At 51.6% G+C, this 17,802-nt stretch overlaps 1 protein-coding gene across 6 annotated transcripts in view; it reads right to left on the bottom strand.

Annotated features, from left to right (window-relative positions):
* Positions 1-301: 301 nt before the first annotated feature.
* Tet3 (tet methylcytosine dioxygenase 3) overlaps positions 302-17,802 on the bottom strand; it is a 108,434-nt gene continuing 90,933 nt past the window's right edge. For all 6 annotated transcript variants that reach the window (XM_075983722.1, XM_075983720.1, XM_075983724.1 and 3 more), the window contains 6 exons: positions 16,585-16,793; positions 15,603-15,753; positions 12,836-12,925; positions 12,283-12,420; positions 9,268-9,604; positions 302-8,683 (listed from right to left, as the gene is read on the bottom strand). In XM_075983722.1, the coding sequence (XP_075839837.1) occupies positions 6,909-8,683; positions 9,268-9,604; positions 12,283-12,420; positions 12,836-12,925; positions 15,603-15,753; positions 16,585-16,793 (2,700 nt within the window). In that variant the 3' untranslated portion in view covers positions 302-6,908. The remainder of the gene's footprint in view (positions 8,684-9,267; positions 9,605-12,282; positions 12,421-12,835; positions 12,926-15,602; positions 15,754-16,584; positions 16,794-17,802) is intronic.

Genomic DNA, 17,802 nt, shown 5'->3' with positions numbered 1-17,802 from the left:
GAACCCAGCAGCGTGTGGCGGTTTTTAGCAGCTCTAAGGTGGCTGTGCGGATAGCTGAATTTAAACTGACTAGAAGGGGGGAAAGCAGAGAAAAGCTGACCAAGGCCACCCCAGAGCTCTGATCTCCATCTACTCAGATGATAGGCCCAGGCAAGGTGAGAGCAGGTCCCCCACTGCTCTGAGGCAGGCTCCATCTGGGTGTCTATAATACATACAGGAGGGCAAGACCTCAGGGTACCTTTACGTCACAATTTAGTTATGGCTCAAGGTGAGAGAGAGGAAAAAAATAGCTCACACAGAATTTGAGTGCAAAAAATAAATATAAAATTTATTAAAACACCCACAATATTTTAAAGATGCCAGGAGTAATACAGTTCACAAACCCAGTTGTTTGTGTAAATTATAATAAAATACAAATCAAAAAAGGATACATACTTGCAATTTCTAGGCACCCTAAATTAAATTTACTGAAACACTGGGGGAGAAGGAAAGGGAAAGGAAGGCGGTAGCTCAGGAGACAAACCAATAAAGTGGAAGGAAAATATTAACAAAAAGGTAAAAATTATACAAAATAAAATTATCAGCATAAATTTACTGTACTAAGATATCTACAGTTTAATAATACACATCCTATTGCCTTGAGACATTGCAAAAACCTACCATTCATCCATCAACCCCAGATAAACTTCATTTCAAGTAGCCACAGTTTACAAAGTCAAGACGGAATATTCAAGTATGGTTGTTAAGTTCACCTCCATTGGAAGCCAGGTAACCAAACAGGAATTCAAAGAGATAAGAAATAAAACACATCCAAAAGCTACAAGGGTTCTAGATCAAGTCTAAAGCATTAGAATGCTGAGATAGCCGGTCCTTGCTTCTTTAAACACGAGAAAAGAAATGACACCACTCCTGTCTGTCTTTCCCCCCTCAAAAACAAACAAACAAACAAACAAACCTGCATTGGAATCAAGAAAATTTGGGATGTCCAGATGAGCCAATTAGTATCTGAAGTCCCCATATGAAGAGTGAGGGTTCCCCCCGAATGATGGGCAGTCAGAGCGAGGAGAGCATGGACGACACCCGACAGAAAGCATCCCTGATATCAGAACAGAAGCAAACGAGGAGCAGGCCAAACAGCTCACTGATCCTTAGGCACACAGTCCGGAGCCCGGCTTCAATGCTGCTTCCCTCTGCTCAGGTGAGAAGCCTATTGCTTTGCCCTCTCGGGCAGCGCTGCCAGGAAGGCAGCGCTTCGGTGAAGATGGGCGCAAGTGGAGCTGCGAGCCTGGGTTGGGTCATGCACTGCCAATGTGTTATTTTGGTCCAGGGTATGTGGTGAAGCTTGCCTGGTAGGGACAGCAGATAAAACCAGGTGTGGGAGTTTTCAAATGACAGCAACCGTGACAGAAAGCGCGATGAGATGGGCAAAGTAGATTCACATTTTATTCATAAGCAAAACTAAAAAGTATGAAAACAATCCAACCACACTCCTTCCCTTGGGCACTCTGCCATTTAACTGCTGATGAACAGAGAGAGTGATCTCAGCTGTGTCGAGGGCAAGGAAGTCATTTAATGGACAACCTTCGGGTGTCACACCCTCATGGAATCTAAGTTGTCACAATGTCCTGTTTTTGAGGTATTTTAAAAAAAATTGTGACAGTGAATGATATAAAAATGGAGCTTCCTGTCGAGTTCTTAAAATTTACATCAGCTTATGTGGACACAGGAGAAGTTTAGCACCAACTAAAAGCAGCCGTGGTGGCATCAGGGACAATGAAAGCACCTGCCTTTAGTCTCAGCACCAGGAGCTATCAGGGAGTGGCGAGAACCAAAGGCTTGCCCACCCTGTCCCCACTGGGGCCAGGTGAAGGCATTCCCCCTGGACCTCAGCCTGGCCCCTCTGGGGTTAGCACCCTGGACCACAGGAGAATACCTGCCATACTAGAAGAGGCAGGGCCTGACCCTCCTTCCTAAAAGCCACCACCCCCTTTCTAATATGGCCTGAGAAGATAGCACAAACCCATAGAGCCCACCCAGGCAGGCAGGCCACCGCCGTCCTTAGGAGGAGCAAGCTCCTTTCTCTGTGTGCCTAGCTTTGGCCACCAAGGGAAACAACAACAAAAAACCAAAAAAAAAAAAAGCAAAAACAAACAAACAAAACCAACAAAGCCAGAACACTGCTCCGAGCAGACACAGCGCAGTAAACAGAGGTCTACAAAGACAGCACCCAAAGAGAAGGAAAGAAAAGCCGAGAGACGGAGCCCACCTTGTTTTTGGTTGGTTGTGGTTTCAAACGTTGATAGCACCTCAGGGAGACAAGATCAGGGACAGTCACATTGAAACACCATAGCACCATTTATTAGACTATTTCAATTCATAAAAATGCTTCCAAGTCCAGAAAACACACTTCAGTAACGAAAGGAAGGAGATTGGTTGAGGCACATCAGGGTATGTCAGTGTTCCACCAGCTCGGCCTTGCTTTGACACCTCGAGGCAGTCAGGAACTCCTCACTCTGTGACACGGGTGTTCAGCTACTGTCAACCGCCCTCACACATCCACTGCCATAGCCACGAAGCAACAGACCGCTGCTACTTCTGTTCTTCCATCTAGCACCCACATCCCTAGCCCTGCAAACCGCCATTTCCCCAAGAGCAGGTGGAGGCCCAGGGAAGGCAGAAGCCCTTCCCATGCACCAGGGCCACCTCGGTGAAGAGACAAAGCAGCACCCGGGAGGGCTGGGGGTCAGGTGCGTAGGCTCTGCTAAAAACCAGACCCCAAGCTGAACCCTTCAATCCATGCGCCACCCTCAGCAGAGCTACTGACAGGTGGCTTCTCCAGTGAGCACCGGTTATTCTGTGAGAACCTGCTGCAAAGCGATTGTTATTACAAAAGAAAATCTCTTGGGATACAACTTCCCAAGTCCTTTCGCACACAGCAGTCAGGGAGAACAGAACAAAGCAAAACAAAACAATGGGGGAGGGGACACCAAACGCTGCATGTGGACTGTGGCCATGGACGGGCACACTGGGAGCGGACTTCAATGCCATCATCTCCCTTGCTATAATGGTACTCTTAAAACTCGCTCACGCTGTCAGGTTCTTGAGTTGCAATGGCTTTATTTTTTTTCTTTTCATGATAAAAATGTCTTGTCAATCATCTTCAGGACTTAAAAAATGATAGTGCCAGTAAAAAATAAAAATTTTGATTTTTCTCTTTAAGAAGCCTTCAGCAGCAAGGGGTGGGGGATATAGAACTGTGCATAGTTACGTCTTAAATACACGTCTAAAGCATGCTCATTTCAACGACAGAGTTGAGGTAGGTTATACATGTAGTGTGTGAAAGTCAGCATGGGCTCAAGCACAGCCACAGCACCGAGCCCCGAAACAGCGCTCGCCATGACCCGAAAGGCCAACACAGAACGCCTTTGCCTCACCTCACAGCAGCCTGTGTCCTGGCCTAGAGCTTCTGAACCAAGGCTGTGCAGGCTTGGGGGATGGAAATCACATGCTTTTTAGCTTGTACTGGTTTCTCCATTCATCTAATGGCTTTGCTACCAAATGGTGAGGAGGGTTGGAGCATACTGAATACACGTCAGAGAGATCCACACACTGCCGACATCAGAATCACCTGGACCACACTTGGGACCTTGCAAGCCAACAGCCAACCTGGGGCTTCCACGGGCCGTATACACGGTCACATTCTCCAAATGCTTTGTAAAATATCATATTTAAGATTATTTAAAATGAAGTTTTTCAAGGCACCCCCGCATCTACCTAAGCACGGAGTCAGATGAGACCTGCATAAAAGCACTGATGCGATTTAAGCAAAATAGCATTTAAAGGACCCAACTTTCCCTCAAAACTAGAAAATTAGCATGCGCCTTAGAGACTCTGACTCCTTTAGCTTGTCAAACAGAAGGTCAGAGGCTTTCCTATAAATCTGAATTCTGAATAATTCTAAATCCTGATAAGCTCTTGGGTATTTATTTCAAAAGCAATAATATTTCATTTTTCTGTCCTGTAAAATAATTGCAACTTTACAGAATATGGTAAAGGTGGATTGACAAAGCACGTTAAATATGCAGCTACTATTTACAGTTTCTCCCACAATTCCATGTTAAAATGTACTTTTTATTCTTTTCAAGTTGCTGTTTAAATCTAGGCAAAAGTGCTTAAAAAAATCTTTCACTATTTACAGTTAAAACCAGACCACAAAAATGCTCAGGACACCTTTTAGCACTCTTTGCCAGTGCTTCCGAAGGGCTACCGTCAACACCCAGCCGCTCGGCTCTCAGCTCTGGCACAAGGCACCGCGAAGCTTGGGGACTCGGACTTGCCTTCAGCATTGTCGTGGGACTGCTACGCTCCGTCTATGAAGACCACACCTGGCTAGAAGCACTTGACAAATGCTGCCTCAGGGATTGGCCGCTACTCTGTGTGTGTCCTGATGAAGCCCCCCGCTCACCACACACGTCCACATGAGCAGCTGGGTAACATGGCTAACAGCATCGGAAAATGAACACACCATAAATTCAGACTCGCTGCAGACCGGCGCCGCTTCTGCCTGTCAGGCCCAACCTCTCTCGACAACATCGCAGAAATTAAAGCACCAACGCTCTCATTTCAAAGATCAAATGAATGCACCAGGATTTTAGAATGGGGGTGTTACATGGTAGGTGGAAGAGGAGGAAGAGAGAAAGATCCAATGGAGAACTGGCCTCCTCAGAGGAGGAAAGCATTAGCAACCTGTTGAAAACGCCTGACCCTTGCACTTTAAATGAAGTGTAGGCCATGCCCTGCGTGGGCTGGGAGGACTGCACCATTGTCCCATGTGAAGATCCAGGAATAAGGACGATGAGTGACCTGCCATCACACTGGCTTGCTGAGCTCTGGCAGGATGCCACCTGCCCTGAGAGTCAGAAAAGTCCCAGCACAATACTACAGCACCAGGCTCAGCACCACACGGCACCGCACAGCACCACACAGCACCACACCACACTGTACAGCACCACACAGCACCGCACCATACAGCACCGCACCACACAGCACCGTACAGCACCACACAGCACCGTACAGCACCACACAGCACCGTACAGCACCACACAGCACCACACCACACTGTACAGCACCACACAGCACCGCACCACACTGTACAGCACCACACAGCACCGTACAGCACCACACTGCACCGCACAGCGCCGTACAGCACCAGGCTCCAGCACCGTACAGCACGGCACCACACAGCACTGACTGCACGGTACAGCACCACACAGCACCGCACCACACTGTACAGCACCACACAGCACCGCACCATACAGCACCGCACCACACGGCACCGCACAGCACCACACAGCACCGTACAGCATCACACTGCACCGCACAGCGCCGTACAGCACCAGGCTCCAGCACCGTACAGCACGGCACCACACAGCACTGACTGCACGGTACAGCACCACACAGCACCGCACCACACTGTACAGCACCGCACAGCACCGCACCATACAGCACCGTACAGCACCACACTGCACCACACAGCACCGCACCATACAGCACCGTACAGCACCACACAGCACCGCACCATACAGCACCGTACAGCACCACACAGCACCGTACAGCACCACACTGCACCGCACAGCGCCGCACCATACAGCACTGCACCACACAGCACCGTACAGCACCACACTGCACCGCACAGCGCCGTACAGCACCAGGCTCCAGCACCGTACAGCACGGCACCACACAGCACTGACTGCACGGTACAGCACCACACAGCACCGTACAGCACCAGGCTCCAGCACCGTACAGCACTGCACCATACAGCACCGTACAGCACCACACGGCACCACACAGCACCGCACCATACAGCACCGCACGGCACCACACGGCACCACACAGCACCGCACCATACAGCACCGTACAGCACGCTGGCTCTTCACAGCTTGGGTTCAACTTCTTGTTTTCAAAGATACAGTAGCCCTTTTTCAGTATTGACAAACTTTGGGGCGATTTTGTAAAGAAACTGCCACTAAGCCTCCTTCAGCCTGGTACTCACTGGCTTTACCAATGAGACGAGAAGGGCTACTAGGAGCCTCTGGACTCCTGCTCCAGCGTGAGGTGCTGCCTAGCGAACCAGGACATCATATGACTTGATAAATAACGGACAGAGAGGATTCAGTGTGGAGACTAGCAAGCTTGAAGCTGTCTACTTCCAACCTGGTTTCTGGGGACATCAAACACCAGCATCTCCAGGCCGGGCCCCCAGATGTCTACAGCTTCTCCCATTCCACAGAGGGGAACGGGGTGGTCCCAAAGGCTCCCCGGCCTGTGGGAAGGAGGGATAGACCAGGGCTACATGCTAACCTTGGTTTGTGGGGGGCAGATAGCTGGGAGAACCTGCAGCTCCCAGGAGACTGGGCTCGCCCGGCAGGAAGCACTGACGGCCTTTCCTGCCCATCTGTAACCATTACTATTGTCGCTTTAAAAAAAAACCCAATAAATACACATTTTAAATGGAATTTAAAACTACGCTCCTTTGTGAAAGGACACTATAAACTTTCTTTCCATTATTGTGATATACAAGGATAAAGTTTTAAAAACAAAGAGAAATTAAAAGCCCCTCAAAACAAGGGGAAAAATAAAAACAATGTGGAGATATAAATATTAAGATCACGAAAAAAAAAATCACCCGACAGCCGTAGTTTCTTCTTCAAAGTGCTGGGGAAGTAGGGAGGGAGGGGCGGGTCAGTTCTGAGGTTTGGACCATAAATACATATATATGATAGGCATATCCATATATGTAGATATAGAGAGACTTCTGCACCCCCAACCCGCCCCCGGGCATGAGGGCAAAAGCACCACAGAGGCAGCTCGGGCCGGGCCCGACGCTGAGGTACGCTGGCTCCTGGCACCTAGATCCAGCGGCTGTAGGGGCCAGTGACCTTTGTGTAGGCGTAAGAGGACACGGTGACCGCTGAGTCTGTGGGCATGGCCAGCGCCTGCCGGGTGGGGACAGCCCCCTTCTTTTCTTTGTGCTGGGGCTCGGCCACCATAGCACCCCCCCATTTGCGCTTCTTCCCATAGAGCTTGGCCTCCTGCTGGCCCAGGCCCAGGCGCGCAGCCTCCTCCTGACGCTGCCGCGCCCGCTCAGCCAGCTGCTTCATCTTGGCCTCCCAGAGCGCCAGCCCGTGGTTGGGCTGGTTGAGGTTCTTGTGCTGGTAGAAGACCAGCGAGATGCGGGTGGGGTGGCAGCGGTTGGGTTTCTTGAGTGGCGTGGTGGCATGAAGCTCTCGCCGGGCACACTCGATGAGGATGGAGCAGTGGGCAGGGGCCACGGCCACTCCGCCAATGTTCTCATCCAGGAAGTTGTGTTCGCTGTCTGACCACAGCTCCTCCTCCTCTTCCACTCCTGGGCCACTCTTCTCTTCTTTCACCCCCTTGCTTAGGGGCTCTTCAGCTGTCCCCTCCTCCAGGCTGAATGGATCCCACAGCTTTTCCTCCGACTTCAGGGCCCCAAACAGCTTCTCACTGGAGCCCAAGGGCATGCCGAAGGCCTGCCAGGCTTTGTCCAGCTGGCTGGCCCCCGGTGTGGGAATCCTTCCCTCCTCGACTTTCACAGGATTCCACAACTTGTCTTGGAACCCAGGACCACCTTTCAGGGCAGAGCTGAAATCCCCTGCTCCAACCCCCCACGGCTTCTCAGTCAGGCTCGAACCAGTCAAGGCTGAAGTGCTGTTCCCAAACTTGCAGGGGCTCCAGGGTTTGCCTCGAAGCCGTTCTCCAGGATGGGCCGACTGCTGGCCTTCGCCAGTGAACAGTCCCCACTGGCTGTCTGGGAAGTGTGAAGGGGGCAGACAGCTGGCCCCAAAAGAATTGAGCTTGTCTGGAACAATGGCGGGGCTTTCCCCAGAAGGGAACACTCCCCAGTTGCCACCCACACTGTTAGTCCTCTTGGGGGACATGCTTGGGCCTCCTGAGTACTGTCCCCACAGATGACTGGGTCCCCCATTCTGAGATGCCTCGGGTAAGGGTGCTCTGCCCATCTTTCCAGAGTCTCTGGGCGCAGACTCAGCCTGGGTCAGAGGGTCTACTGGCTCTTGCTTGATGGACCTGTTGTAGCAACTGGAGCTCTGAGCAAAGGGGGAGGGGTCCCTGGATGCTGGGTGGAGCTGGGGGACCTTGGGTAGCAGATATTCCTTGGGGCCTGGGTAAGCAGGCTGCTGGTGGTGAGGGGTGGGGTGGTGGGTATCTGTGGAAACAGCCTGGCCAGGCAGCTCGGCAAACTCAGCACCACCGTAGGCCGGGTTCAGGCTGTTGTGAAGAGCATGGAGGTCTGGCTTCTTCTCAAAACTGCTCCCACTGCCCCCGTGTCCCCAGGTACTGGGGCCTAGGAACTGGGAGGGGAAGACAGGGTTGCTAGATGGAAAGCCATAGTAGCCGAAGGAGGGAAGTGTGTACTTGGAGTGGAAGCCGTTGACGGAGGCCAGGCCGGGCTGTGCATAGCGAGAGTGATAGGAATACACACTGCTCATGCTGTAGGGGTCGGAGGGCCGGCAGCTGCCTAGCACCGAGTAGCTCTCCACCACTGCATTGCCACTGTACTTGAAGGAGCTGAAGTGGTTTTGAGGCTCCACTTTGATGGAGGGCTTCAGGCTTTGCTGTGATAATCCGCCTTTCAGAGACAGGCCTGGGGAAGGCAGAAGGCAAGGTAGAAACGGGGGCAGACACCACAGCCTGGCAAGGTCTAGGTGCAATGGACAGGGCTAGCTAGAACTGCCTTCCTTGCCTGAGAGCTGTTCTCTCTGCAGAGCCAGGATGGATGAGGTGCTGAGGTGAGTTCAAGCCCAGCTGGGACTTGCTCCCTGGGAATCCCCCAAAAAACTTCAAGGTGAAGAGAGATAGCTGTGGAGAGGCCATGTCCTCTCTGCCATCACTCTGTCTGACCCCAGAAAATGCCTTAGCTTCAACTGAAGCTCACCTTCCCAAGTGTGGGCTTAGGGTCACAGCGAGGACTCCTGTCAGGGAGGAGTGGGCGCTCACTCACAGCCACTTCCTATAGTGGACTCTGAAATAACGGCCTTCTCCCCAGACACAGTGAGCGCTCACTGGAGAAGCCAAATGCTGTGCCTGGTGCTTCATAAGACTCCTTTCTGATGGACAGAGTGAAACGCCTCAGGACCTCCCCTCCTAAGTGGCTAGTGTGACGTGAGGGGGAGGTGATACCCCTTGAGGACAGGGCCCACACCTGTGCTATAGTACCCCCTTGCTTACCTGGGTCAGCGGTGACGCCAGCCAACTCCAGAGCCTCCTGCTTGATCTTCTCTGGTGTGCTCAGCTTCTCCTTCTGCAGTTTTTTCTTCTCGGCTGCTGCCTTCCTGGCTTCTAGCTGCCGCTGGCGGCAAGACTTGGCAGGCTCAGGCAGACGCCGGACCTCTCTAGGGAATGCGGTGAGCACCTGGATGGCCCCGCTGCTCACCTTGGCATTCTGGTTCTCCTCACTGCCAAATTCATCCGTGTTGGCCATCTTGTAGAGGGGCAGTACATGCAGCTGCTCATCCTCGGGGACCTGGCCCACGCAGCGATTGTCTTCCTTGGTCAGGGTGCAGACCTGCCCCACGGGGAGAGATGCAACTGGAGTCCATGTTTGGAGAGAGGGGTCTGGGCTTACAACCATGTGACCTCCACAAAGTCCTACCACCAGCCATTCACCTTGTCCCATCGCACTCTCCTGACCACTAAGGTTCTAAAAACGAACAGCACAGAGCCTGGGGGGGCAGCTTTCAGAGGCTCAGTCACGCATTACCTCTTATACCCCAGTGTGGCTCACCTGGGACGAGGGCACCTGTTGTGCCCGTAGTCCACTGTTGTGGTGCTGTGCCATACGAATGGGCAAAACCTTCTCCCTGAATCCCGACCGCTCAGCTTCTTTGCTTCTAAGGTAACCTTTCTTTTTATTAAAAATGACCTCAGAAAAAAATAATTGTAAGCCGGATGTGGTGGCACACGCCTTTCATCCCCTCGAGGACAGGGCCCATACCTGCTCTGTGGCATGTATGCCCAACTACACATGCTTCCACACACACAGCACTGCTGTTCTGGGGCCAGCTTTGTTTAGTCAAAGATGATGAGCTGTCCATTTGGTACTGCTCTTTCTGTTTTCACTGTGTTCTTTCATGTGCCAAACAGAAGCTTTAGACTGTTACCGTGCTGACTGCATGGCTGCTCAGGTCCCCACTTTGGTGTCACTCTCCCCAGCTTGGTTCTTCCCAGAGCACAAGTCAGTCTTCAGACTGCCTTCTAGGGACCCGACTTCTGCCTGTGTTCCAGCTGCAACTGGCCCTCAGTCTTGTGCCTTCCCCCTTCTCTAACACCCTATGCCATAAGCAACAGAGCAAAAGTCAAATACAACAAAGGGGGAGGCATTACGGGAGCCGCCTCTATCCCTAACACACCTAAGAAACCTTAGGATTGTCAGCAACCACAATCATGATTAAAAAATAAGCAAAGGACACAGATGGGGGTACCCTCAAAGATGAGATTAAAAGGGGCAAGAGAAAGCGGGCAAGACTTTCCGCCTCTTCAGTGTCTAAGTGTGTAAGAGGCACACCTCACTGAAGCAGATGGATATTAGAGACCGCAGGATTCGGTGTCACAGAGCAAGTACTAAAACTTGTGACTGTCACTGTACACCGGGCCTCCAGCACAGAGCTGCAGGGCCTCCTCATGGCACATGGGTGGGGGAACTGTGTGCAATCAATCACTGAGTGGCCATGGGGGGGGGACTGGTTAAAAAGCGGGCATCAGAGCTACACATGAGGCTTCAACACATTTAATAGCACTAGTTATGAAAAGCACGCCCTGGGACAGCAGGCAGACACGCTGTGGCCCCGTGTATGTGGAGTTTTATATAGCTGTACATGGCCGTAGTCACACACAGCTGTCTGAAGGGATGGCCACCAAATGCTGACTGTGGCTTTCTTTACAAGATTTCAGACAAGTTCTCTGTCTCTTTGTTTGGTTTTTTGAGACAGGGTTTCTCTGTGTGTAGTCCTGGCTGTCCTAGAACTTGCTCTGTAGATCAGGCTGGCCTCGAACTCACAGAGATCTGCTTGCCGCTGCCTCCCATGTGCTGGGATTAAGGGTGTGCTCCACCACGATCCAGCAACTTGGTTTTCTTTTAAATTATTATTATTTTTTTATTTATAAGTGTGTCTGTGCCCATGTGAATATATGCCACAGGTGTCACAAAAGCCAGAAGAGGGCATCAGACTCCCTGGAGCTGGAGTTACAGGCTGCTGAGAAACAAACTGGGGTATCTGAAAGGGTAGCAAGTTCTCTTAGCAGCTGAGCCACTTCTCCAAGTCCCAACTCCGAAAGTTTTTATCACGAGGGGATGGGGCTCAGTGCATAATGCTATTGCTGTGCAAACTCGAAGAGCTGGGTTTGGATCCTCAGGACCCACATTAAAAATCCAAGCATAAGTGGATCTCATCTTACTGGCCACCAGCCTAACTGCCCAGCTCCAAGTACCAAGAGACTCTGACTTAAGAATAAGACTATAACCCCCAAAGGCAGACAGCTTCTGAGGAAGACAGGAGGCTGACCTCTGACCTCCATGCACTCATGCATATGCATGCCCAGCTGCCCGCATGTGCAGACCCGCTGGCATGCACACATACAAATTTTAAGACATGAAAACTTTCAGAAATTTTGCGACTAATAGTTAATCTTTAAGTAGTAAAGATCACAGGAGCTGGGAGGTCAGGTGACCTACCAGTACTTTGCTCCTTCCTGCTCCCCAGTGTCCCCATCTGCAGCTCTCTTTATCCTAGAGGCCCCGCCCTTTCTAGCATTTCAGGTCTGAGCCTCCAGCCTTCTGCAGTCCAGCTGAAAGTAAGCACGGCACCAGCCCCGTTCCCTTGAGGGGGTCCCCACCTCAGCCAGTCTCCACCGCCCCTCTTCTCCAGCACTCACACCCACTCTCCAAGTCCTCTTTCTCCTGCCTGCTCTATATACAACCAGTGTGGCCTAGCAGGCATCGCATGGAAGACTCCTCCGTGCCTCATCCGCAAACCTCATCTCTGAGTAAATGCACCCGTAGGCTCTGGTTCCTCACACGACTCCAGTCACCAGTCCACCTACTGTTGCGAGGGTTTTCTCCAAAGAAGGGCAGGAGCAGGTCATCTAGCCAACGCTAGCCAGGACTCTGAGAATCCAGTTCTACGTCCTTCCCTATAACGAGTAAACCCATAGCTGGCTTCCTCCACTGGACCCAGGCTTCCTTACCACTGTGCACCCATTGTAGAGGTTATGTTGGTCCTTGTGGGCGTGGGCACAGAAGTCCATGCAGGCTGTGACCCCTGAGAAGGGCCGCCCTTCCTTCAGCCCCAGACGGCAGTCGATCGCCACTTCTTCATTGGTCACCTGTGTGAAGGTCAAGAACAGTGTTCAGGAGGCCCAAGTGACTCGTCCTGATGCTGTACCTGGGATCTAGGTCTCAGTGAAAAGCAGGTTAAGGTTCACAACTGCCTTGCGATTCTGGGCCATGAGAAGAAGCTTTTCCAGTTGAGATGCCCAGAACCTGAAGGAATCACTCTCTCCTAGGTTAGCTCAACTGTGCTAGCCTAGGTGGAGAGGAACTCAAACCTCTGCCGAGGAAGCCAGGCCAGAGGTGCCAGGGGACGACCGGGGAGAGGGGATGGGGAGCTAGTGCAGGCTGTATAAACAAGGCATCTTACAAAGCACACAATGGCTCTAGGAGACCGCTAGGCTGAGCCCTCCCGCTTTCCAGCTGCAGAGAACCTGAGAATGGGACAGACAAAGGTCCAGGCTCCGGTACCTGATTCTGATAGGCCTGGGGGGCAAGCCGCTTGTACAGGGGAGCAACTTCAGTGGCCAAGTCCTGGAAGCTATTCCGGAGCACTTCCTCCTGCAGAGAGAACAGGTAGGTTCATTCAGAGCTGCCCTACCTGGCAAACTTCCTGCCAGGAATGACCGCCACCAGAATCACTGCTGAGCAGCACCGGGCAGGCAGGAAGCCAAGAACTCGCAGAGATTTAGAGTATGCCTCTGCTGTGTCCATTTTAAAGCTGCGGATACTGAGGCTCACTGCGGGAAGGTGCAGTCACGCTGACGGCCCCGCTACTATGTCAGTCACATGCAGCTCGATGAGCCCAACACAAGACAGCAGGCCCTTGCTCTCGGAGCTGAATCCTGTGGGTCACAGGGGGGATGCTTGTCCCCATGTTAGAGGAAAGGGAAGGACTATGCTAGAGACGCACAGCTGGCCTGGCCCACACACAGCCTGTCACCAGTCAGGTGTCAGAAAACAAATCCAAAGATCTGGCCGCTACAGTCTTCTGAAATGCAAGTTAGTGATGACCTGGGTCCCTCAGTGGCTTCAGGTGGTTCCTGTACTGGACAGAAAAATGTCTGCAGTATCAAGGAAGGTCCACAGGATGACTGCTTGTACCTAGTGACCGCTCTCTTATGTGAAGCAGCTGGCATCTCTGTTGCCTCTCTGGCCTTTAGCCACCGGGGCTCGCAGGGAAGCGAGGCCATGAGCATGACCACGGAGCATGTATGAAGGAAGCGCAGGCAAGCACACAGCACAGAGTCGCTGACAGCAGGGCCCAGTCGTCAGTCAGTGCAACCAATGTGGTACCGCATCAGGGCCTGGCCACCTGGCCTGCTCTGGCTGCTGTCCGGATGCTGCCACCAGCACAGCGAGGCCAAAGGAACATAGCGTCAAGGTGAGGCTGACGAGCTGGGGAAGCACAGGCCTGGGGAGGAACCCCTCCTCCTTCACCATGAACCACACGTGGGTCTGAACAAGTCACTCTCCTGTCTGTGAAGCCAAGTAACACTGCCAGGGCAAACGGGTGGTCCTGTGATAACTGGGATGTGTGTGAACCCAGAACACAAGGGCTCAGGGCATGGTGATGACAGACCAGGGATGGTCTGAGGAGAAACTAAGCCATTATCTCTTTATTCCTGACAAGTCATAGGTCCTGGAGATCTTTAACCTACTGAAGCAGCCACATTTGCCCCTTCAGAAGAAGGGGGTCTTAGCTTACAAAGAGCTATCAAATTAGAGTCTATTTTAATTTTACAAAATTATCTAAAAGTTTTGGGGGAGGGCTAGGCAGTGGTGGCGTATGCCTCTAATTGAGAGGTAGAGGCAGGAGGATCTCTGTGAGTTCGAGGCCAGCCTGGTCTACAAGAGCTAGTTCCAGGACAGTCTCCAAAGCTACAGAGAAACCCTGTCTCAAAAAACAAAACAAACAAAAACCCAAAACAAACAAACAAACAAAAGTTTTTTGGGAAAAGGTTCTGAATTTGGGGAAAAAAAGATTTATATGTGTGTGTGTGTTTATGGCAAGGGTATGCACCTGCAGAAGCCAGAAGAAGGTGTTTTGTTCCCTAAACCTGGAGTTCAGACACGAATGCAGAACATTTGGAAGAGTATCTGCATGGCGCTCTCTTAACCATCTCTCTAATCCCTCAATGTGGTTCATTTTACTTACGAAGAACAAAGCCAGGAAGATGTGTACATGGGCTATGGAGCACAGAAGAGGTGCCCAGTGGATGTCCCTGTCCCCAGGGGAGTGGGAGGTCCTTCTGGCACTAGGATCTTCAAGCTCTGGAAGGCCAAGACTGGCATCAGGATGCCTGCCTGTACTCTAACAGAGGGGCCAGTCCCCTGACTCCTCCTACAGGAGCACAAGCGGAAGGGAAGGGAGCAGAGGTGAAAAGACAGTGTGCTCCTCCTGAGACCACCTCTTGCTATGGCCACGGCATCACGGAGCACAGAAAATAAGGCAGTGGAGAGATGGCCTCAGCTGACACTCAGTGATCTTCTGCCCTTGGTGGAAGCTGCAGTAGAGACCCAAAGGCCCTTGTTCTGTTGTGATGGGGATAAGGGAAAGACCCAGGAAGGGAGAACAGGGTGAGAAGTCATAGAGAGGTCCTCATTATAACTGTGACTGTATATGTGGGCTACCACCCAGTGAACCAGGATAGGCCCCTAGCACGGAAACAAGAAGGGCCTAGATATGGGGCTGGGGATTGATTTAGCTCAGTGGTAGTGCTTGCCTAGAAAACGCAAGGCCCTGGGTTAGGTTCTCAGCTCCGGGGAAAAAAACTAACAAATAAGGGTCTAGAAGTCTGTATAATGCCAAAAATGTCTGCTCAGCCCAGTGGAGGATGGGATACCTCACCAAGCCCAATAATGATTCAGAGTCATCCACAGAGAGGAAGGTCCTCCTTCCTCCTCTAATCCCTACACCCTTTAAAAATGTCCCACGAAGAGAAGAAATGGCCAGATCACATTCAGATGAAAGATCTGCATTTTTGTCAGAAGTATTCAGAATAATTTCTTCAAAGCTGCTGCTAAGTGGCAAGAGTCTGAGGACCCATAGCTGGAAGTCCTTAGTTTTCATACGACCTGAAAACACTTTCCCAGCAGGTAAGGCTGCTGAGAAATCCCAAGCAAGGAAACATTTCTGCCCTTCTGCACTGCGGCATGTCAGTCCCAGCTCTGCAGAGCTGGTGAGGGTGCGGGGGGGAGGGGGGGGCTGCTCTGTGCCCAGCACGGCTTTCCTCACCTCCTTGGGATTGTCCCCCGTGAGGCGGAACTTGCGTGGCGTCTTGCTCCGAGCGTATTTGCAGCCATTGAAGTACATGCTCCAGGAACAACCGAAGGAGAAGGAGGCACCACAGGTGTTGGGGTCTTTGCCTTGGCAAGCGCAGGTCCGGCTGCAACACACAAGACAGGCCAGGCATACAAATGTGATCTGTCTTTGGTGGCACTGCCCTGCCCCCGCAGAGGACTTGTATCCACTAGCCTCTGATGACAAGGACTCCTCTTTCCACCCTACAACTCTTCCAAGTTTTCCAACACAGGTTATTCTCTGAACACTCATACTCGGTGAAATAAGTCTGTTCAGAAGGCCACGTGATGCTGAGTCTATCAGTGACATTCTTGCAGAGGCAAACTTAAAGGGACAGGAAAGACACATGGTTGTTGAGGGCTGGGGGAAGGGTTGTGGGTGAAGGGCACAGGGTGCTTGCACATGTAGACACATGTGTATATGTGGGCATTCTCTCCTACTGTTCCTGGGGAATGAACTTAGACTGTCAGGCTTGACAACTGCCTAACCCCACTAAGCCATCTCAGGGACCCCTACTGTTAACCCTGACTGGGCTATGTGACTATGGATAGTTACTAAAATCCTCCAAACTGCTGGGGGTAATGGAGCACAACGTCAATCCCAGTACTCCAGAGGCAGAGGCAGGCAGGTCTCCCTGAGTTCAATGCTAGCCTAGTCTACACAACTAGTTCCAGGCCAGCCAAGGATACAATAGCAAGACCTTGTCTCATCAAAAATAAAACAAAACCCTCCAAACTATATACCTTAAGAATAACTTTACTGAAACTAAATACATCCCAATGAAAGGATAGGCAAATCCAATGGAGAGAGGTTACTGTTGATCTGGGGCCAGAGCCCAGGGCTGCCCAGCATCCCAGTACCCGCTACCCAGGACCCTGCAGTTCCCTCATCCACCCACTGCCACTCCAACACATACTCATCATTGAGGCCACATCTCCGGCTGGTAGGGTTCCCGTACTTCCGGAGGGTATCGGTGAGCTCCTGGTAGAGGGTGTCTCCAAGGCTGCGAGGGATGCCCTCCCAGGCCAGAATCAAGATGATAATCACGGCGTTCTGACAATGGTGGCCTGCCCGATGCCGCACCAGGCACAGCAGCTTCTCCTCCAGTGTGTGTCTTCGGATCACCTGCACAGATGCAGGACTGAGCTTTACCCTGCAGCAACCACACAGCTCTGCATGGTGTGTGCCCCTCACTACCCCACAGACCTGGAGCTGTGGGTCTTGAGGTCAGTACCGTTCGGGAAGAAGACACACAAAATTTTAAAACAGAAAAATAGAAACTAATTATGATAAAGTCTAAGACATTTGTGACCGCCGGGTGGTGGCGGCACATGCTTTGAATCCCAGCACTTAGATTTCTGAGTTCGAGGCTAGCCTGGTCTCAGAGTGAGTTCCAGGACAGCCAGGGCTACACAGACACAGTCTCAAAAATCCAAAAGACGTTAGTGACCAACAAAAACTTAAAAGTAAAAATAAATGAACCTGTGAGCCAGAAATATAGTGAAGAGTTGTATGATGTCCCGGCGCGTTTGCCGAGAACGCACTGCACGTCTCTGTGTGCTTACACTCAGGGTACAACACTAGGGAAAACAGTCTGAACATCCTCAAAAAGCTAGGTATGGTATCAACGTACAATCCACAGTTCTGTGGGTGTGAAGGTCAGGGAAGGACCCGGCCTGCAGACAGGTGCAGTCATATCTGCCCTGACGCTGTGCAGGTTACACGGAAATGAGCGGCAGTGTAGGCAGCACCACAAGGAAAAGGGCCTGATGCACAGTCGGGGCTTAGTGGGCGTCCGTTCACTGAAAGCTGGGAAGTCTAGCTCTCCTTGACCACACAGGGAACCTCAACCTAGGGCAGCCAGCTTTTCCGGTTTGTATGAAAAAGTGAAAATGAAGAGTTTTACATAGCCTGTGCCATACTTCCTCTGAGACAGGATCTTACTACGTGGTCCTGAACTTACTACGTAGACCATGCTGGCCTTGAAAACACAGAGGTCTGTCTGTCTCCCAGGCGCTGGGATTGAAGGTGTGCACCATTGTACCTTGTACATTATACACTAATGTGTGTGTGTTTGTGTGTACTCGTGAGTTTATGTGAACCACGTGAGCACAGAGCCGCCAGAGGCCAAAAA

Source organism: Microtus pennsylvanicus, chromosome 8 (genome assembly GCF_037038515.1).
Source record: "Microtus pennsylvanicus isolate mMicPen1 chromosome 8, mMicPen1.hap1, whole genome shotgun sequence".
Taxonomy (NCBI): domain Eukaryota; kingdom Metazoa; phylum Chordata; class Mammalia; order Rodentia; family Cricetidae; genus Microtus; species Microtus pennsylvanicus.
The sequence above is the reverse complement of the archived record's forward strand: the minus strand, read 5'-3'. Positions and strand labels throughout refer to the sequence as shown.